Source organism: Equus asinus, chromosome X (genome assembly GCF_041296235.1).
Source record: "Equus asinus isolate D_3611 breed Donkey chromosome X, EquAss-T2T_v2, whole genome shotgun sequence".
Lineage (NCBI taxonomy): Eukaryota > Metazoa > Chordata > Mammalia > Perissodactyla > Equidae > Equus > Equus asinus.
This window is the reverse complement of record NC_091820.1, coordinates 62,585,202-62,607,222: the sequence shown is the minus strand read 5'-3', so window position 1 is coordinate 62,607,222 and position 22,021 is coordinate 62,585,202. Positions and strand designations below refer to the sequence as shown.

Here is a 22,021-nt window from a genome sequence, read left to right as displayed (position 1 = left end):
CTTATTCTTTTATTTGGAACATATTTCTCTATTTATTCATTTTGCTTGACTCTCTGTCTTGGTTTCCATGCAATAGATGAATTAGCTACCTCTCCCAATCTTGAAAGAGTGACCTCAAGTAGATGAACCTTATTGTTCCACTCTTCCCTAGCTCTTGATTGTCTCTCAAACCTTTCTCATTGTGCAAGCAGCCTATTTTATTTTTTATAGTTCCCAGTAGTCGAGGCTGTGCCAAGACCAGTCAGTGTCATGAAGAAGAGGATCTCAGTCAGCACTTAGATTCAGGCTGATTGGAAGCCAGGCCCTTAGGCAACAGCTTTTAAAGAATAAATATATGGGCTGACTTGGTGGCATAGCAGTTAAGTTCGCATGCTCCACTTCAGTAGCCCAGGGTTTGCCAGTTCAGATCTTGGGCATGGACCTAGGCACCACTTTTCAAGCCATGCTGTGGCAGGCATCCTACATATAAAGTAGAGGAAGACAGGCACGGATGTTAGCTCAGGACCAATCTTCCTCAAAAAGATAAGAATGCAAATATAGATAGTCTTGTGGGACGACAAGTGAAGCCCTGCTGGCCATCAGAAACAGGAGATCTGAAGGTGTCCCCTGGGTGGCAGTCACAAAAATTTGAGCTCCAGATGACTGTTTCATCTTCTCCTTTCTGGGAGATATCAGTAAGCTGTAGTGAGGTAGAGGGAAAATACAAAGATAGCATCCCTCAGCCTAAGTTCCCTGAGAGCACCTCTATAGCCCCTAGATGTGTGCCAAACATGAAGCCTGCCCCTAAGGCTGAAGCTCCAGGACAAGCAAGTAGGCATTTCTCACAGGAAGGCCAGGAGTGTGTTCTAGTCTTCTGTCTGTGTAGTGTCCTGAGGGGGGAAGCCTGCCAAGAACTGTTTCTCTGATTGTTACAGTCCCACAGGACCCAAGAATGCAAGCTCTCCTGCCCACCAGAGCCAGGAGATTAAGGGTTATTCTCTGGATTGTGCCTGCAAAAACCAGGGCACCCAACATGAAAACTGGGGCACCAGACACATATAGGAGCTCCTCTTCAAGAGATGCTGGTGCTCTGTGTGGCAGAGAACAAAAAGATAGTGCTGCCCTTTGAGCTCTCAGGGAAGGTTTACAGTCAGTCCTTAGATGTGTGTTTAATTAGAAACCTGTCCCTCAGGCCAGTCATGATGATTAGCTAATAGGCTTCCTTCACAGAAAGACCGAACTCCTGGGTCTGTTGTCTCTTGCTATGCCATGGGAGTGGTAGGCGTTTAAGAGCTCCTTCTCCATTGGTTACAGTCCTGTGGGACCCACAAGTGTAAGCCCTTCTGGCCTCCAGAGCCAGGTGATGAAGAGATGTCCTCTGGCATCAGCTGCATAAATCTGGGCACCTGAGAAGAGTATAAGCTCTTTTCTGAAAGATACTGGTGAGCTGGAGCAAGGCATACAGAGATTGAAAAGATTGCATCCACAAGCCTCCATTCCCAGGAAGCACTTCCATAGACTCCTATAAGAGTGCCAAACCATAAGTCTGCACCTCAGGCCAAAGCTCCTGGACAAGCAAATAGACCTCTTTCTCAGAAAAGTTAGGGGTATGTTATAGTCTATTATCTGTGAAGTGCCCTGTGGGTGGTAGTCTCCCAAAAACTCTCTCTCTGATTGTTATAGTGTAATGGGACCCAGGATTGCAAGCCCACCTGGCCTCCAGAGCCAGACTTTCAAGGGGCATCCTCTGGGTGGCAGCCACAAAAATCAGGTCACCAGATATAAAAACTTGGGTGCCAGACATGTGTAGAAGCTCCTTGCTGGAAAATAGTAGCATCTGGACTGAGGCAGAGGGAGAGGTAAAGATGGTGAACACTGGTTGGAGCAAGACAGAGTGGGAGTGCAAAGATGGCACCTGCCAAAGAAAAAATAATAACAAAAAATAGAAAAAAGAACAATAAAAGTAAAAATAGAAGACAGGTTAAAAAAGAAAACATAAAGGAGAAATTTAAAAAAAATATAGCACCTGCAGGCTTTACCAAGGCAGAAGAGAGAGAGCTTGGAAGATGGACTCCATCAGCTGGAACACCCGTTAGAAAGGAGAAAAAAATGATTGCATCTGCCGGCTTTAGCAAGGCAGAGGGAGAGCAGGACGACAGTGCCCACGAGCTTCCATCGCCCACAGAATATTCCAACAGGCCCCTGCCCCTCAGATCAATGCTTTAAAATTAGCAAATGAGTCTCTTTTTTACATGATGTCTAAGTGCTTTTCAAAGGGCTGCTTCTGTGCTGGGCCCTGGGGTGAACAAGTCTGCATGTGAGCCCTTTAAGAGCCTTCTCAGTTCACCACAGCCACATGGGTCTCATGGGAATGAACCCCACTGGTCTTCAAAGCCAGATGTTTTTGGGGCTCCTCTTTTAGGTGCTAGTCTTAAAACTTGGAGTGCTGGATGTGTGGTATAAACCCTTTACTCTTCAAGTTGAAGCTCTGCGTTTTGAGTTCCCACCTGATTGTGAGTCACCCCACCCGGGGGTGAGGTTCATGGCAAGATTTCACCTCAGCCTTTTCTACCCGCTTCCATGTGACTTCCCTCTCTCATCTCCCCATGTGAAGGGGTCAGTCCACCAGTTTTTAGATCTTTTCCTATGAAAGTTGTTCCATATATAACTGTTGATTTCATGTGTCATGGGAGGAAGTAAGTACAGGATCTTCCTAAGTCACCATCTTGAACCAGAACCAGGCTTCCAAATTTCACCTCATTACTTACTGCTTCCTTGTATATTTCTAGCCAAATGATAATATTCAGTATTAATCACCTCCCAGTTTTTCTATCTTTGCACACTTGGATCAGGGGAGTTTCCAATAAGAATGCTTACTCTTTCTCTATATTTAGCAAAACTTGAAAACTTTCCCATCATGCAAGACTGAGTTCAGATGTAATTTTGCAAGTCATGTAAATCTGCCCCCCAACTCCAGAAGATCAGGAAATCTGCTAGTCTCTGCTAACATCTCCTGGAATTTTGTTGCTCTCCGTCTTTCTCTTTAGTACCCAATTTGAAATTCAGTTTCTGTAAACCAGTTGTTCCCTTCCTACTTTATCAATTCTGTATACTGAAAATTCTGCACATGTAATTTACCTGGACAAAGTAATATCTATATGAAAAATGGAAACAAATTTTCTGTTCCAAAAATAAAATTGTGGTTTAATGATTAAAACATTAGGGCACCAAAGTACCTTAATTATTCATTGGTGGTAAATTTGGAACTTTGGGAAATTAATTTTTAGAGCCTTAGAGAATAACAGCATACTTTTACTTATAATTACATATTGCATTTGCAATGTACTTAAAGGCACAGTATTAGATCTAAAGACTTAATAGGACACCGAAACCACTTACTATTTAAAAGAGGAATGTGGTTTTAAGTTTCCATTATAAGCAGTAACCTTACTTTTATGGTGGGTTATATTCCTGGAAAATATGCAAAATAATTTAAGAAGAAACTAATTTTCTTATAAAAGCAATTTTATCATAGAGGAGTTACATTTTCAAATAAGAGCATGAGGCTTAATATTTTTATAAAAATTACCATATACTCCATAAACATAACCTATTTAATCTATCATAAATGTTAAATATGAAAATGTACTCTGTGCTAGTTTTTTAATATTTGTAAAAGTCAACAACATAACCAATCATGCATAAACTGCAAGTAAGGTCATATAGATTGCTGCACAAAGTTATTATATTGCTCAAAATCCCTTACCTTTTTTTTAACCAAAGCTATTAGAAGGTTAAAGAGTCTTTTGTGAGGATTATGGGATTCTGAATGGTTTCTAAGTTGATTTTGACAGGTGTCTTCCAGAGATTTGGGGCAATGTAGAGCTTTTTTTGGTGACTTTTTGATAAGCTTATTCAAGGATATATTTTTTGCTGTCCTCTTTGTCTCACATCATGTCCCTGTGATAAGCATAGGGATAACTGTTCAAATTGTTATTTATTGCAATACGTTAAAGTAGTCTCACTGATTTCTTGAGCTGTCTCATAAGACCAAGCATTGTCACCTTTCCCCCTCGTATTATATAAGGCATCCCAGCCTTTAATATTTAAGAACAAATCATTGCTTGCTTTGATGTCATCTTTTTCTCTCTCACTACAATTAGAATTCACCTATCAGAAAAAGCCTAAAGATTTCACTTTAATAGTGGCCAAATGGAAAGCAGATAATTTAATTTGCCCAATAATCTGAAAATCCTGTACTTGAAGAACTACCTCTTGACAAAAACTTGAAAAAAGGGAACATAAAGTGTGACTATTTAGAACTGAGCTTCCTTTTCTTCACAAAATATAGCAGAATGTGTAGTTCCAAATGGATTTCTTTCAAAATCATCTCCTTAGAGTGGGGCTGTCAAGACATTCTGATAACGCTCCCTTTAACTTCAAGCAAGTCTGGAAAGCTTCCAGTGCCATATGCAGGCTAATAAAGCACAAGAAAACCAGTTTCGTTATTTTACAATTACAAGACTCTCACTCCCTAGAAAACTTGTTCTTTTTTTCTTTTAATTCTTCCTTTTTCAGTTGTCCCTCCTTCCTCTTTCATAGCTAGTCTATTCAAATAGATATTCTGAGAACTACCACTTCCCTTCTCCCTGCACACCAAACATCTGTGCTATTTAAGTTGCAGGCATAAAAGATTAGAGTGATGTACTGAGGTTCATAAGTGCCAACGTGATAAGCTGAGGATTGCTTGTATTCAAATCCTCCATAATGGCTCTGAAATAATAGCTATAACCTCTAGAAAAATGAAGATAAGAAGATTGCTAGAAGGAAGATACACACTTTTCTTCAGTTCATTCATGATGTGATGTTTTCTCTTTCTAATGCAGTTCTGTGAGCTCTGCTCATAGAGAAGCTTCTTAATATACACAAATTTGTTGAGAGTTAGTCGAGTAATGTTTAAGAAAAAAGACCTTGGACCAATTCCAAAAAATATCTAAATTTCACGGAATGCTCATCTCTCAGCTTTACAGCTTTCTTTCCTTTATCCTTTTATGGGGTTTGTATGACCTATATTAAGCCTTAAAATATATTTTCTGGGAAATGATGAACTCCTTGGATCTTCTATAGCCCTGATCATCAAGACTCAGTAGATAGGGGCAGTATTAGAACAATCTATCTATTTATCATTTGATACTCTGCAGCCTGAAGCCTGACATGCCATCCCCACAACCCACAGACTTTTCAGATAAGCTCAGGCAAATTGTGTAGAAATGGTCTTGGTCTTATGTAGCTTAGCTTTAGTCTGTGTCTTTAAACCGAGTTTAGTATCGACTTAATAAAGGCAACAACAGAAATAGAGGGAATAACTTAAGCATATGTCGTATATACAGGAAAAAATTTGGCTCACCACTGTTTATCCCAAGGCAAGCTGCTTCACTTCTTTGAGGTTCCATTTATTCATTTGTATTGGAAATTTCCACAAGTTTATTAAACGGCCAGATGAGATCCTACATGTGTAAGTACCTAAGAAAGTGGGATCCTAGAATACAATAGATATCCAATACATTTTCAGTGAATGAACAAATTCCCATGCTCTTCATTCAGTAATAGATTTGGGGTCTTAAAATTTATGCACACTGCTTCAATCTTCACTCCCCCTTGCCTGTGCATTTATCTCTTAGAAAGACTGGATATTTTTCCTCTCATTCACAAATAAAGGTCTTCATATGAAAGAGATTTGCTTTTACGTTCTATAAAAGATTCATGTACTATAAAAGATTCATGTATTTATTGTATCTTACTAACATCATATTTACTGAAGAAACGTTTAAGATAAAATATCCAATTTCCATTTGGTTGAAAATACCTGTAAAAACTTGATCTAGGTTTCCTAAATAAAAAAGTGCCTTGAATTTCAAAGAAGAAACAGGCAAATTCCATCTTCCCTTCCTCTCCCACATTTTTCACACTCTGCCTCCACCATCACACCCCTGCGACCACAACTATCATACAACAAGATATTCATGTTGTTTCCAAAGATCGATTAAAGAAATTGTCTGGCTGGTCATTCTGGCCTTTGGAAAAAGCAAGGGAACATAGTTAAACAAAGTCACAATTGAAGAGTTATTTTATTTTTAGCCAACCGTTGATGAACCACTCTCCCTGCTCATGAGGCGGGAACGGGTCACAGAACTGCTATGGCGGGATAGTTGGTCACGAAACTCTGAGGCCATGAAGTAATAAAGAATTGGATCCAAAAGGCAGCAGATACTTGCGAGGCATAGACAAAAAGGATGGAAATACAGGGTGCTTCGGACAATGGGACAACTGCTAATGATGGTTTCCTTTACCATGGTGTAAAAAATAAAGTTAATATGATAAGGAGTGAAGCAGATGAAGAAGACTGCAGCACACATGAAAACCATCCTCAGTGCTTTCTGCCTCTCACCAATTCCTTGCAAAGCAATTGGTGGTTGTCTCAGGGATATAGTAGTTTTCCAGGTACACCATGCGATGATGACTACTGGGATCACAAATCCTGACAGCTCAGCAACTGTAATCATCCCAACCAAAGCCACTGCATTCATTTGCTTGTAACCAAGATCAGCAAAGCAGGACTCAGTGTTGTTGGCTAAATCCGTGCTTCTCAGGATGGGAAATGGCAAACAGGCTGTCCCCACGATGACCCAGATGGCAGCACTGATGCCCACATCATACCTACGCTTCCAGTCTCTGGCCCTAAAGGGCTTGAGGAGAAAGAAGCACCTCTGAAGGCTGATGCACGTCAGGAAGCAAATGCTGGCATACATGTTGAGATACTTCAGGTAGAAGCACAGCAGGCAAAGGGCCCTCTGGAAAGGCCAATGGTGGCTGATGTAATAGTAAATCCGGAGGGGTAAGGACAGCACGTGAGCAAGGTCAGCCACAGAGAGGTTGATCATGAAAATGATGGCTTTATTTTTCTTGCTGATGAAGCGGCACAGAACCCACAAGGCTGCACTGTTGGCCAGAAGACCAGGGATGAATATGAGGATGTAGGTGGTTGCATAAAGGGAGTACTGAAATGTCACATTAGTGACATTGCAGTCAGTCTCAGCATTGCTGGTACTGTTGCCACCCATCACGAATATTTCAGTATAATCATCAAAGTAAGCCGTGAAGTTATGATCCCTGCCCAAAACAAAGAAAAGAAGAGTATATTAGTTAAGTAGTTCTTTAGCCAACATTCAGATTCCTTTTTATACTTACAGAGGCATAGAATATTAAAATTAGAAGGGGCTTGTTTACAGATGAAGAAGTAGATGCTCAAGGAAGATATACTGATCCAAAGTCACCTAGTGAAATCAGTTAGGGAATCATGAAATCGTCTCCAAACTACCCTGCTAGAGCCTAAGTTGTGTTGCAGACAAGGATGTACTGAAATATTCAGTCTATTGTTCTCACCATAGCCAAAAGGGTGTGGCATTTGAGACTACTGCTTTTGTGTTCAAATTTGTCTTGCCCCAAGCCCTGATTAGAGTGAATACTGTCTCACCTTTTAGGTTCCCTTGCCTCTCCTTTGTCTGCCACCTTGCCCATTAGGTCCTGACTTCCTATCTTGGCACTCCAGCACTTGAAAAGTGACCCTGCTTCCTTTAGCCTGCATTGCCAGTATCCTAGTTGATTTTCAGGGCTTGGGAATCTTACCTCCTTATTATTGTATCACAGTAGCTGGTTGTTCTTGTGCACTTTGTCTTTCTCTCTTGGCTTAGGTTTCATTCCAAATTTACATGAAAAATTTCAGTAATATATAAATTTAGAAACTGAACCAGGATATTTTCCTTTGTATTATCTAGAAAAGAAGAGATCATTTCTCCGTCTAAGGGGAATTCTGTATTGATGTGACATCATGGACATTGCAGATTATCCAATAGTCACAGTGAACATTGATTAGAGCACCAGCAAAACAGTCCACTAAAATCATTTTTTTGGAAAAACTTAAGATTTAATACTTATTTTTCATTAAAGTAGTCATCATAAGGAAAAAAAGTTTTGTGGATTTCCTTAATCTTATTTTATGCTTTAGTGTAGTTTGTATTATGTATTATATGTAGGGCATGGGGAATACAGAGTAATCTTTAGGGCTTCTTAAGATCTGGCCATGGATTTATGCAGGCTGCCTGCAAATAAGAATGGCAGGAGAGCAACAATATCATTATTTTACTTTAACTTACTTGTATGATTTCAGACTGGAAAGGACATTGGAAAATCATTTAATTCAGCCTCCACATAATACAGGTAGAAGAAGCCAGGCCCAGAGAGGAGTTTATTAAGGCCATAAGCTACTAAATGGAAGATCTGGGACTTCAAATGGAGGGGCAAGGTGCCTAATCTTTATAGACACCCTTCTCTTCATCATTTATTTTCCTCCCAAACACTAAATTTTACAAACATAGCTTCTGTCCATATTTCAGGAATGTTTATTGCATTTAGAACTAAAAGTGGAAGAAATAAAGTAATGAGGTTATTCTTCAAATGGAGTAAGGGTTTTGTTGTTCTTGATTTTATTTTGTTTTATTTTAAGTAATTTTACAAAAATAAAGGAGTGGCATGCTTTCAGATTCTTCTCCTAAGTAGCAGAATGACTTCCTATGTCATTTTAAGTCCTGTTTCAAGACATAGAAATGTAACATTAGAACAGAACCCCAAGTGATAAATTCATAGATAAAACAGAGTCAACACTATGAGCTACTATTACTTTAAAGAGTAATTTCACTTTCCCTCCCCTTATATTCCATCCCCCGTACTTAGCCTATCTGTGATATATCCTAAAGAGTCAAGCAGTCATCTTACTTATGTATGTATGACCTTGAACAGAAGGTGGACATGTGCCCACAGGTGAAAAGACAGAAAATAATTATCATGTTGTGAGTATCAATGATGGACCCCAGAATCTGCAGTGGAATTTTTCACATGCATTGTTTAATTTAATTCTTACAACCATCCTAAAAGATGGGTACCATTATTCCTCTCATAGTGCAGATCAGGTAACTGGGGTTCAGAGACATTCAGTAAATTGTCTGAGGTAACAAAACTAGAAAATGGTAAAAATGAGATTTACTGTCATGCCTTACTTGTTCCAAGGTCTATGCTATTTCCACTATACCACTTGCCTCTCTCTGCTCAGGAGGGACTACTTAAGAGAATGAGGCTCATTGTAACATCTGGAAGGCACATTATGGCAGAACATTTTTAATCCCATAGTAAGAATTTATGAACTTATAACACTAAGATTAAGCCATCAGGATATAACTAAACACCTGCCCCCACACATGTCCCCCATCCCTTCTCACCACTCACTTTGACTTCAGTATTGGCACTGTTTCTACTATTATCTATTATCCATGATGAAGCTGTGAGAGAGCAAGGGAAGATACATCAAATACATTATAATTCCAAGAACTAAGAAAGCTCACACTCACCAAAATTACACTTCCACTTTTGCATTTTAGAGACATGGGTATTTGTTTCTGCATAACTGGTGTAGAAAGTTTCATTTTCTAAAGCAGTATGTTCTGTTCATACCTCTGTGTTAAATAACAGAGCCCTATTGGGCCAGAACAGTATGCTAAAGGTCACGTTCACACTTTCTTTTTTCTGTGGCTTCTTATGCCTTTGCAATTCAGTTTATTGTAAGCTTGGAGATTTGCATGGCCTGCTTTCCAAAACCTCTTCTCTTTTCCAGACCGAAGGGGAGATAGGAAGGGATTTTCCCCAAATCTGTTTGATGACAATTAAATGTAAAATCCCCATGGTAGGGAGAGGCTGGGGGAATTTGTTTTGGGTAAGACAGAAATATAAACTCTCTCAGAGAGGGAACATTTAGCTTGCTACGGGCAATTTGTGACGTTTCTGAAATTTAAGAAAGGAGAACAAGCTGAGAAGCTACTAACAGGAAAATGCTGAATAGAAGGGCTAAAGAGAAACTCTAGAGAGAGTATAACCCTTCTCTCTGTCTCTGCCTCTCTCTCGGTCTCTCCTTTAGTTCTGACTCTATGGTTGATTTTTCTGGTTAGTCTGTGTCCCCTGTGTTGCTAATTTCTCCTCCCCTTCAATCTGGACATATCTTTGATTCCTGTCACAGAAAGAAGTGGGAGACTGGTGATTCACTCATGAATCTGAGCTCCACTTCTAAATGTGTCATGATTCTCCCTCCCAGAAACTCAAGCTGGAAACTGGGGATTTATCCAACCCCTATGACTACATTTTGTCCACATCCGGTCAGAAACCAAGTGATTCCCCTAAAATGCTCTCAAACTTATCTCCAATCCACGTACACTTCCACTGTTGCCATCCTAATACAGGCCACTGTGAACATTCCTCTTGACTGTTGTAACAGATGCCTTACTGGGCTTCCTGCACCCCAATCATGCCCCCTGCAGTCCATTCCCTATACTGTGTCTAACACTAATTTTAATTATGGCTACCTTTTATTGAGGGCTGCAATTTATTTACAGACTAAGCACTCTTCACATGTTATTTCATTAATCTTCGTAGCAGCCTAAGATTATTTTCATATTATAAATGAGGAAACCGAGACCAAGAGAGGTTGAATAAGTTACACCAAAGTCACAAAATTTGCATAGTGTAGAGGTAGTATATTGGAATTGGAACCCATGCTTGTCTCTATACTTCCTTATCTCTGTCATGGCACTTACCACACTTACTGAAATTCTGTTAACATGTTTTTCTCAACTGGATTTTGCACTCCTTCATGGCAGGGACTATGTTATCTCTTGATCCCTTCTAACTTTTTCCACACTGTGGCCCAAGTGATCTTCTTTTGAAATATCATGTCATTCTCCTGCCTAAAGTTCTTGTCCCAGTTCTCTTTTGTATTAAGGCTAATCTTTTCATTGTAGCCTAAAGGCCATATCTAATATGGCTCTTGTGCCCTTCAACATCACCTCATACCATTCTCTTCTTCATTCTCTATGTTTCAACTGCACTGAGATGCTTTCAGTTTCTAGAACAAGCCAAGGTTTTTTCCTGACAAAGGCTTCCGCACATGTCGTTCCTTCTTTCTGGAATTCTGTTCCTCTAAATCTTCACATATCTGGCTCCTTTTAACATCAGTTTGCAGGTCAGAGAGACTTTCATGGCCAATACTGTCTAGGCAATCATATACATCATTACGTACTCTCATACTCTTTATTCTTTCTCTTTGTAGCATCAACATCTCTAATTTAGATGTTTGTTTACTTATTTATTGGCTATTTACCCACTGTGCTGTTAGCTCCCTTAGTGCTATTGCAAGATCTGTTCTGTTCACACCATATATCCTAGACTTAGCCTGCTACTTAGTAAACACTCAAAGAAAGATTGTATGATTGGAATGAGTTGCATACACGATAGTTTAAAGTCCCTATTTAGAAGCAATAAGCAAAAGTATAAACCTTGATATGTCAACTTTATCCTCAATATTCCCTGCACTTAACCCTTTCAACTTAGAAAAGCCATGCCTGTAGAAGCCTGAGAGAAAATCAAAATAACTAATTTAGAAATCACAGATGATCAGATATATCCTCTGGGTAGAAACCAGCACAGCCCAAGTTCTCAGAATACTATCAACATTGTTACCTGGATCTCAGGAAGAGGGTAGTCCTTTTGATCTGCTTCCAAAAGCATCTCAATCCCATATTTTTGTTGGTGTCATTCTACAAAGGGTACACCTGCCTCATCTCAACAGCAGATGAATTTCTACCCACCTATGCATGGAACCTGGAATGAGAGTGAGAAGTCTGCATCTGTAGTTCGCAAAGCTCTCCACATATGGAGAGTAAGCATAAAGGGAAAATGACTCTTGTCTATTTACTTTTTTCCATGGCTTTTTGAGGTCTCTCACTGCCTTGGAGGCCATCATTCATTCAACCTATATTTAATAAGCACCATTCTGTGAACTCTGTGCTGGAAGAATATAGAATTGTCTCTCATAATCTCTGTCCCCGAGAAACTTCTGGTCTGGTGAGGGAAATATTTTAAAAAATCTCCAATATCACAATCAGTGCGTGACAAGAACTGAGGTGAATGGCATAGGTGATAAATCCTCACAGTAGCATAGCATCATCCCTGTGAGGTAAATGGAACAGATACCAGTAATATCCCTACCATAGTGTTTAGTTGACAAAGAGATGCATTCAAGAACAATCCAGTTCCCTGTTCAAGGTCACAGGGTTAGAATATGGTGGAACTAGGACCAGAATTCAGGTGTTTAGGCCTCTTATTCAATGCTCTGTATACCATGTCAGGATTCTTCTATTAAATTCTAAGAGACTCCACAAACTAAAGGACTCACAACTAAAAATACACAACTATGTACCCAGGGGGCTTTTGGAGAAAAAGGAAAGATAAAGTCTTTAAATTCTGAGAGACAGAGCACCTTGAGCCAGACAACATGGCACTTGTGCCAAGCCAACTACATTTTCTTACTGGTTCCTGTAGGGACAGGTGTGGAGAGAAAAACAAAGATAGTGGCTGGGGAAGAGATAACGTTAACCTTATTTTGCCTGAATTATACACTATTGTATTTAAATCCTAGCACCTTTTCAAAACTGTGGTTAAGTCCAATCTCTTCAGGAAAACCTACACTGTATTATCACTACGATTCATCTAGGATTTAGCGATTCACAGTTTCATCCAGCAAAAGGACATTCTGCTCTGTGTTTACCCAATATGCTAATTGCTGAGGACGGTGGAGTGTGGTGGAAAATTTCCCAGAAGAATAACACATGACTGTTGTCCTCAAGAACTTTATAATTATTTAGAAAAGACAGATATAAGAATAACTAACTAAAATATATGTTTAAACATGCCATGAAAAAGATAACAAAGAAGTTTCTTTCTTTAGAAGTAGAAATGAATCCTGTACAGCAGAGGAAGATAGGAAGGTCAACTTGTAGCTTAAGTCCATTTTCAATGAACAGTTGTAAGGATGGGCAGAGTGTAGGGGAAGAAGGGATGGAAAAGGAATTCCAAAGGTGAATGAATAGAATTCAAAGTTCCCAACATATAAAAATGAATGGCCTATGGAAAGGAATAATAAGTGTTCTAGACCAGCTGAAGAACACAGTGAAATGGTGGGGAAGGTGCAATGGCAGGTGAGAATGGGAGAAGATAGTGGAAGGGAAAAGTGACTATAAAGGTAGGTGCAATCAGATCATGGAGGGATTTCTAGGGAATCACTGAAGGATTCTGGGAAGAGGTGTGATATTGCCATACTTGTGTTGTAGAAATATCACTCCCACAACAGTGTGGAAGATGGATTGGAAAGATGGGAGACTAAAGGCAGGAGGTCCAAATTAGTTGGGAGTTTGTAGGGTGACAGTCTAGGTTTGCCTAGGACTAAGGATTTCCTGGGATGTAGAATTTTCAGTCCTAAAACCATGACAGTACAGGGCAAACAGGATAGTTGGTCACTCTATTGTTGCAAGAGTCAAGGTAATGAGAAATAAGCTCTGAACTTGGTATGGGAGGAATATTAGAATTTCAAGTGAAAGACAGAGATGGAATTGACCAGTTTTGGAGACTGACTGAAGAGTTGAAGATAATTTCATTTATAAAACGTGTGAAATGTTATAGAATGAAAGCAAAGTTTTGCACTTTTCCAAAGCCTTTTCAGATCAGCAGCTCACAGCATTCACCTTTCCTGACAATCTGAGCCAAATCACTTCTTCCTTATTCCAGGACTTTTCAAATGTATACTTTCTGCCAAACTTCAGCAATTCCTGACTCTTCAAATGGTCTTCTTTCTCTAACATTATAATCGCTTCACTGCAAATTCACCATACACTCCCAGAGACCTTAAATTTCTAAATGTCTCCATTTCTCCTGATCTGACTTAGCACCTTCCTCCTTCTTACTTCCTCCCCTACACAGCCTAGGTTAAATGGTCAAATTAACTGCTCTAACACAAGAACCCTCAACTTCCTTATTCACCATTCTTCTGCTGCACCAACCTAGCAAGGCGTTAATCCCAGATCAAGTCCACAATCCATTTTCTTTTTTACTATCCAAACTACTGAATGATCCTATTAAAAAATACCAGGATCTATTTGGAATGTCGAAACTAGAAATTTATGATCTCCAGCCTAAAATCTTTTGCTCCAGACTCTTTTTGCACACCCCTGATTAGTACCTTCTCCTATCCCCATGGTGGCCGTTCAGCACCTTCACAACTCTGCTAAAGCTTCTTCTCTCCTGATCTCCCACCCTCATCTTTCTCAGCAGAGGGTTTTACATCTTAAATCTCAGAGAAAATTGAGGTTATTGGGTGGGAAGCAACTCAATTTCATCCATTGTCTCCTCCCAACACACGCAATCTTATCTATAGCTGCGTCATTCTTACTTTTCAACACAGCTGCCTTTCCTGTTTTTCAAGATGAGTTCCCATGCTCTTAATCCCTTTTATCTCTCTCAGGATCTTCTTTCATTAATCATTCTCTTTCACTCCTAGATCATCATGCTGTCCTCCACTCTTAGTTAGATCTTTGTTATCAAGTCTCTCCAATCTCCAAAATAATTCTTCTCTTGTCTATGCATCTTATTCTAGCTCTTTGTCACTCCCCTCCTCTTCTTAAATAAACTTCTCACAGTAGTTGTTTGCACAGATTGTTTCCTTTTCCTCACTTTATATCCATTCTTCAATGCATTCTAAAGTGGTGTGTATACTCTCACAACCTCACTGAAACTGTTTTGGCAAAGATGACAAGTGACCATCATGTTGCTAAATCGTGCAGGAGTTCTCTGCTGCCTTGGACACAGTCTGACCACTTCCATCTTTTTGAAACATTCTCTTGCCTTGGCTTCTAAGCCACAACTCTTTCTTAATTCTCTTTTGATCTATATGTATATTTATGTTGAGTCTCTTGCATGGCTTCTTTTAGCTGTACACATCCTTTAAATGTTCACTTCCCTAGGTCTATATCTTCTCTTTTTATTCAGCATCCTCGAGCTAAGTAACATCATCCACTTTCATGGCTTCAATTACCACTCATTTCCTGATGACTTTCACGTCTCTATGTCCTGGCCTGTCCTCTCCTCAGATATTAAATCTATATGTCCAACTTCCAGCTGAGATTTCCCATTTGAATGTCTCACAGACATCTCAAAATGAATATGTCCCAAACAAAACACCATACTCCCTGACCTTTTACTTATCCAGCATCTATCGAGTTACAAGAGCCATAATCCTTAGAATAATCTTAGACCCCTTCTTCTCTTTTATTCAATAAACCAAGTTTCCTCTGTCTCCCTCTCCCTCTCTCTTTCCTATCTCTCTGGATTATGAAAACACTCATTAACTGGTCTATCTGCTTGAAGGATTGTCCTTTTAAAATCTGTTCTCTACTCTGCTACCAAATCATGCATCAAAAACACAATTTGGGCTACAATGTCACCACAGGAATTACTTTAACAATACATTTACTTCATTATATTTAATGTTTCCATTTATGTCTCTGTATTTCTAACTAAACTATGAGCATTTTGAGGGCAAAGACCATGTCTTACTGATCTTTAAATCTCCAGAACCTAGCAGAATGACTGGCACATAATCATTCAGTAAATATCTTTAACTGAACAAGGATTTTGCCTTATGACAATTCTTACATTGTTTAACTATTTATGGATCTCTTGACACTGGGCTGTGAGCATTGTGCAGTCAGGGACCATGCCCTAAATGTCTTTCTCTCTCTCTTTCTCTCTAACCCTAGAACAAGGCTAAATATACAGCAGTATTAAAACAATTGATGTTAACTGGCCCATGTAAGAATTAACTCCAAGGACTTAATGTCATTGATATTGCATAACCAACTCAGCTAAGTAGGACCACATAGACAAAAAAGGCCAGCCAGAATTATGACCTGTGAAAATGCCATATCCTCAGCAACACTTCAGCCCTTAACTCTGCAGTTGTGAACACCCAAATAGAGATGAGAACAGAATTCCCAGTGCCTTCAATATCAGCCTTATAAAAGTAAAGGCCTCTTGTTTTCTCTAGTGTGCAGTCCTCTGTTCAGGCTATATGCTACCTACACCAAAGGCCAGGACCATGAAGAGGGATGCCTCTTCTCCTGAAAGAGGTATTTGATGACAGAAGCCAAATTCAAAGGGAATGGCCAGCACAGAGTTCTATTCTAATAATTAAAGTAGAAAAATCAGCTACCATCTTTCAGCCATCAAGATTCACTTTTAATGTGTGACTCTAAGGATGTTCCTGATAAAGAATATTGGTGTAAAGTTGTGACTAAAATGCCATCAAACTCCTTTCTCCCTAGATTCCATCTCAGAGGTCAATATTTTACTCCTCTCTCAAGGTCCCATGTCAACTTTCATTTTGTCTTTGCACTGGGCAACTCTGTTCTAACTTCCTCCTTCTTTGTACTCTTACTGGATGTAAGGGCTGCACTATATGAATGTAGTCTCTCTGAGGGAAAACTCTGTGTCAGACTTTTATATTCTTCATTTTCTTTAGCAGAAGGTTAGGCATGTACTAGGATCTCAGTTCATGCACATTTGTTTGTAAAGGTAAGACTATGGAGAACAGACACAAGTTAGCAGAGCCTAAGGCAATTTTACTTCTAACGTCTCTCTCATGAGCTACTCTCCCAAGCCACAATCATAATCTTTCTCCCTTTGCTACTGAGGAAAATATGGTCAAGGCAAGGATAAAAAGTTGGAGTCTAATAAATGTGGATGCTTAAGAGCTCCAAAACTTGCACTCCCAGCTTTTTATTTAAAATCCAATAGGATCTCATAAGTTTAAGTATGAATTTGGTCATTAAACACTTGACTTTATGAAAATAACTAAATTTTGTCTCAGAACACAAAAGTATGTCAGGTCTTTAAATATGATTCAATGGCGATGAATCCAAAAACTTAGCAGGTACCAGTAACATCCTCCCAAAGGCAGCTTCCCTTCCCAAACACCTAGGTCAACGCTGTGGTTTCACAAAGGAACAGCAAAAGTGAGCTTATATTATTATGTCATCAGAATTTGTACCAGACTCCTAAATTTCACTGAAATACTAAGTCCAAGAAGTTTCCACATACATCCTGTTAGCCACTAGCTAAGGGTTATTCATATGTTACCTCTAATCCTTGCAAGAGCTCTGAGTTAATTATTATACCCTTTTACAGATCATAAGATGGAGGTTCATCAGGATTGAGTTTCTTTCTCAAAGTCATAGCTATTATGATTTCAGTTGTGATAAGGGTCTTCATGAGCGGAAAAAGCTAAAATTCTTTTTATAAAAACAACTTATTGCACAGACAGAAAGATGTTTTAAAATGGATTTTCTGTAAATAAACTGTTCTTCAAAGATAAAGAAGCTATTGTTCTCAGTTCTAGTTCTAGCACTTGTATAACTATGCATATGTGGCAAATGACTGCCCACCAGGTGTCAGGGTAGGATTGTATCAAAACCAAGGATCTTTATGGAGTTTTGCCCATGAACCCAAACCATAATAGATCTGCAGATAGAGTACTGGAACAATTTCTTTATAATAGTGGTGACCTGGCTTGACAAGACGTTGTAGTGAGGAGGATTCAAATGCAGTAGAATATATTGAAAGGAGTGAGTGGATTTGAAGCTAAGACACCTGGATTCCGGTAACTATTCAAATACTAACTCTTTGTGCTGCCCTGTTAAGCCCCTTCTCTTCTGTTGGTTTCATTTCCATCATTATTAAAATAACACAATTTGAACTGGATGATCTTTAACTCCCTCACAGTTCTAACTTGCCATGACTTTATAGGAATGGCCCCTCTCAACTTCTGCCCCTATTACCACAGCACTGCCACTGCCATCATTAATGCAGCCACCACTGTCTCAGCTCACCTGCTGATTTACACTTTACAAAGCATTATTACATCTATAATTGCTGTTAATCATTACTAAAGGTATTATGAATAATCAGGTCAGAGGATATCATCCTCATTTTCCAGATCAGGAAACTGAGGCTCAAAGAAGTGACTTCATCTACCTGAAGACATAAGGTTAGCAAGTGACAGAGTGAGTAGAGTGGAATCTAGGCTTCTGGCATCAACGTGACTGCTTTTTCTCTAGTATGACTTTACAAAGCTTCACCCTCTTTGTCTTTTTCCTCTTTTAATGTCTCATCAGGTTACTAATACCACTAAGTGGATATGTTTATCAAGTTTGCTTTTTCTATTTTCTTTGATGATAGGACCAATATGTGGACCTGTCCTTTTGGGAGGAGAAGGAAAAATTAAAAAGGGAAAGACCGCTAATGGGTGCCCTTCCCACTCTCTAGGGACAACATTTACAGGCCATTGGGAACCTAACTTACTTTGCCTTATCTTACTTTTTCTTCTTTTTTAAACCACATAAGTCTCATATAAATTGCCCAAGCCAGTCTGACCCCCATCACCGTGATGTCCTTCATTCAGTCACACATAACCACAGCCAAAGAAGAGCCACTGGAATTTGGAGCTCTGCTATATCCTGAATTAATTCAAATCAACTCTAAATAACTCAGCTTTATGTGAGAAAGACAAAGATTTGGATATGTTTTGTAAGTCTAGACATTTTTTTCTATAAATTAGAGGGAGTAAAATTATTTTTATCCTTAAAATGAATTAAAGCAATTAGACTATTCACAAACTAATATCTTAAAGTTAAAATTGAACTTCCATGCATTCATGTTTATCAGATTTTTAATCATCCAGGAAAGAAGCCTAATAAGATATCATTTTTGCAGTTGGGGCAGCATTTTAGAGGTGGAAGGAATTATGTTCTTTGGGCAGATGTGGGATAATATCTTGACTCAGTTATCAGCTGTCTAGTCTGAAACAACTCATGTCATATCTCTAGGCTTCAGTTTCCTCATTTATAGAATTAGGATCACAGTGCCTGCAACATAGATCATTGTGAAGATTAAATGAAAAATGTGCATGAAAGTACCTATTTTCATGCCTGGTACACAGTAGACATTAAATAAATGTTAGTTTATTTACCCTTTACTTGTACAGAGAGTAATTTCCATGGGCCTTTGGTTGGATCTTATACTTTTCTATGTTTAGAAAATCCCCCAAAAAGTATAGCTGTGAGAGATGGTTGGCAGGATCAAAGCAATAATTCTTAAAGCTGAAGAGTGGAAAATGCATTACTTGAAAAAAATATTCCTTCTTATAGTAAATATATTGGAAATCAAAACAATTGTCCCTATAATACAAACTGATGAAAGTACTGATCTACAAAATCTTTTTGGGCTGTTGGACACACAGTACCTGGAAAATATCAATGCTATGGGGTAGTTTTTTCTAGGAGTCTAGGGTCTGGTTCCTAGGCAGGCAAGTCCACAATAACCTTGTAGTGAGATTTTTATGTTTCTCAAAAGGAACCTGAGTTATAAAACATTGAGAAATACTGATTGAGCGACATTGTCATTGTGGAAATCAGATTTCAGAACTCTTTCTCTTGTTTGTTGTTTGTGTTCTATCACTTGATAAAAAAAGGAAATTGCTTACGAAACACTGGCCTGTGGTCTAAAAGTTGAAACTCTCATGATAACATTATTCTGAAAAAAACATAATGGCCCTTGGCAAAGTTTACTGGGTTCCCTTTGAGATATAGACTATTATTTCCAGAAGGTACCCTCTGGTTAGATTTCTCTACTATGGCTCCATTATTTACCACTTCAGGATATGTAACTCTTCTTAGGTACCTAGAAGCCTAGAGTCAAATCACTGTTGCCAGGAAAAAAATTAAAGACCATCTATTCCAAGCTCTCTCCCCTTATTATAGGAGAGAATGTTTAGACCCAGAGAAATACAGCAACTTTTCCAAGGACCCACAGTGAGAACTTTAGTTAGAACCAAGACTTCTGACTCTGCGTATTAATCCATCTCCTTCATCACTCTGCCTGTGAACCAATATTAGATGAAAACTTCCCTGCAAAATATCCTGACGTGGAGTGTAAGCAGACTTTTTGACCAAAAGTTTTTAAATAAAGCATAGACTCTCATCCAGCCATTTCCTTGATAGGTGGAACTCTTCGAAAGGGTGGGTTTACAACAGACAGCTCTGTCTTCTTTGCTAGAGCTGTGACAGAGGGTTATATACTGTCTTGCCTCCTAGGACACCAACTGACTTATGTCAAACACAACTGGCCATGAAAAGCCACCCAAAACCACCCAGAAGTACGCTTACTTATTTGAGGGCTTATGCTCCACCACTGCCAGGATTTGAGCAGTCTGTATAACTTGAACTCAACAACTTTTCCACTTGAGCCAAAAAAGGAACTGCTTTTGACCAAAGAAGGACCTGTGTTCAACAGGAACCATTGCAAAGACAATTACCCCAAATGTATGACCCGATTCTCAATGTAGTTCAGGCCATTTGCCACTTCAGTATACCAGTATATTACCTATTTTCAGCAGTGAATAATTTTATTGTATCACACTTGCTAAGAGATAAACTCCTCAATTAATAAAAATGGCAATGACTCCCTGTATCTGTTTGAACAACCAAAATAAAAATGTCCCCACTTGCAGGATCCTGGAGACTGAGACTACTTCCTCCAAAAGGCACAACAAAGCTTGTTATCATTCTTTCCAAAATGATCCTGGTACCAAATGGTGTGGCACAGTCCACCTTCAAGGACTCCCCAAGTGGCAATCTCCTTTTGACTCAGTCTTCTTGGCTTAGAACCAGGCAGGTTGCTAGCACTCCTAGCAATAAGAACAATAATCATTGAAAAGACAGATGCTTCTCTTTTGGGCTCTGCTCTCCAGTATGGCTGAACTTGAGTCATAAAGCAGCTTTCAAAGGATCAAGAAACACCTCTGAATAGACTCTGAAATCATTTCACCAGGGCTTGTCATCTGGGATATTTTTGTCGTTTCCTAACCTAAAATTCAACATAGTTATAAATACATTTACAGTATAATCTCTGGGTGATTTAGGCTGCTGTAGGGGAAAGGGAACATGACTTAAGACACAGGTTCTAGTTCCAGCTCTGCCACTAACTACCTGGGTGATCCTAAGTGTCTTCACTTCATTGGCTCTCAGTTTCCCCATCCGTATTGTAAGAGACTTGGATTTGTAAGAGCTCTTTCAGCTTTAAAATGTATGATCTGACTTTCTTTCCTTCTCTCTTGAAAGAACTTAACTATTTGCTGCCGTATCTGTGAAAGTGAAATTTACCAAAGTAAGGAGCCTATATGTAAAAATTTTCCTTCATTATGCAACTAGACAAATTGTAGAGAGCAGAAATTCAAATCCTATTTTTTGACTGAATATGTCAAGTTGTCCCAATGAGTCTCACTGAACACACTATTTTCTTACCACTTTGTGCCATCTTCTCTGGTTGATGAAGAAAGAGTGAGCCCTCATCAAAGAATAAGCTGCCTCACAGACTCCATGCTCCTGGAGTAATGGTAGAGACTGATGGCATTAACCCTAACTTTGTACTCTAGTCAGTCTCGAGGGCAATCACCATTTCTCCTGCTGTAAGAAGTCTGAAATGAGAAACCTGGGACCATTTTCAATTTGGACACTGGCCCTACATCTGCCCCTCTCCTGGTTCTTCACATCCCCACCAATCTTCCCATATGGAACACCAATTCCCAAATACTAGGCTGTAACTTACCCTGGAGCCTTGCCGGTATTAGCACTCTTGTTTCTTTGCAGGGAGCTGGAGGTAAAAAAAAGCCTAACTGGGTGGCACGGATCCTGCTGATAACTGAAAAATTTGTTGTTGAAAGAGGAAGTTGAGTGCATTTAGTGTCTCACCACAGAAACCTTATTTGCAAAGACCGAAGGTAAGTCCCTTGAGCAGATGACACTACTCAAGTTTTATTTCATTTTTATTTTATTTGTGCAGAGAAATTCAAAGGTCAGGGAGCCAAAGGCTGTACAAAATCAAATGATTGCGTTTCAGCCTTCCTCACTGTTCCTCACCCTATCTCCTTCCACCACAACCCGCATGCCTATCTGTCTCACTAGATTCCAATAGGTTCCATGGCAAGATGGGATTTTGA

The 22,021-nt window shown here is 39.2% G+C and overlaps 1 protein-coding gene across 4 annotated transcripts; it reads right to left on the bottom strand.

The window, feature by feature from the left end:
* Positions 1-2,747: 2,747 nt before the first annotated feature.
* On the bottom strand, positions 2,748-21,785 carry P2RY10 (P2Y receptor family member 10). 4 transcript variants are annotated; one of them, XM_014847737.3, is made up of 3 exons: positions 21,631-21,754; positions 11,599-11,739; positions 2,748-7,149 (listed from the first exon to the last, which is right to left on the bottom strand). In XM_014847737.3, exons 2-3 carry the CDS (start codon positions 11,655-11,657, stop codon positions 6,114-6,116), a joined length of 1,095 nt encoding a protein of 364 aa, XP_014703223.1. In that variant the 5' UTR covers positions 11,658-11,739; positions 21,631-21,754; the 3' UTR covers positions 2,748-6,113. The 4 variants fall into 4 exon arrangements, with proteins under 4 accessions (XP_014703223.1, XP_070358863.1, XP_014703222.1 ...); XM_070502762.1 differs by lacking the exon at positions 11,599-11,739 and adding an exon at positions 7,666-7,810 and having other exon boundaries at positions 21,631-21,720; XM_014847736.3 differs by lacking the exon at positions 11,599-11,739 and having other exon boundaries at positions 21,631-21,785.
* Positions 21,786-22,021: the final 236 nt, after the last annotated feature.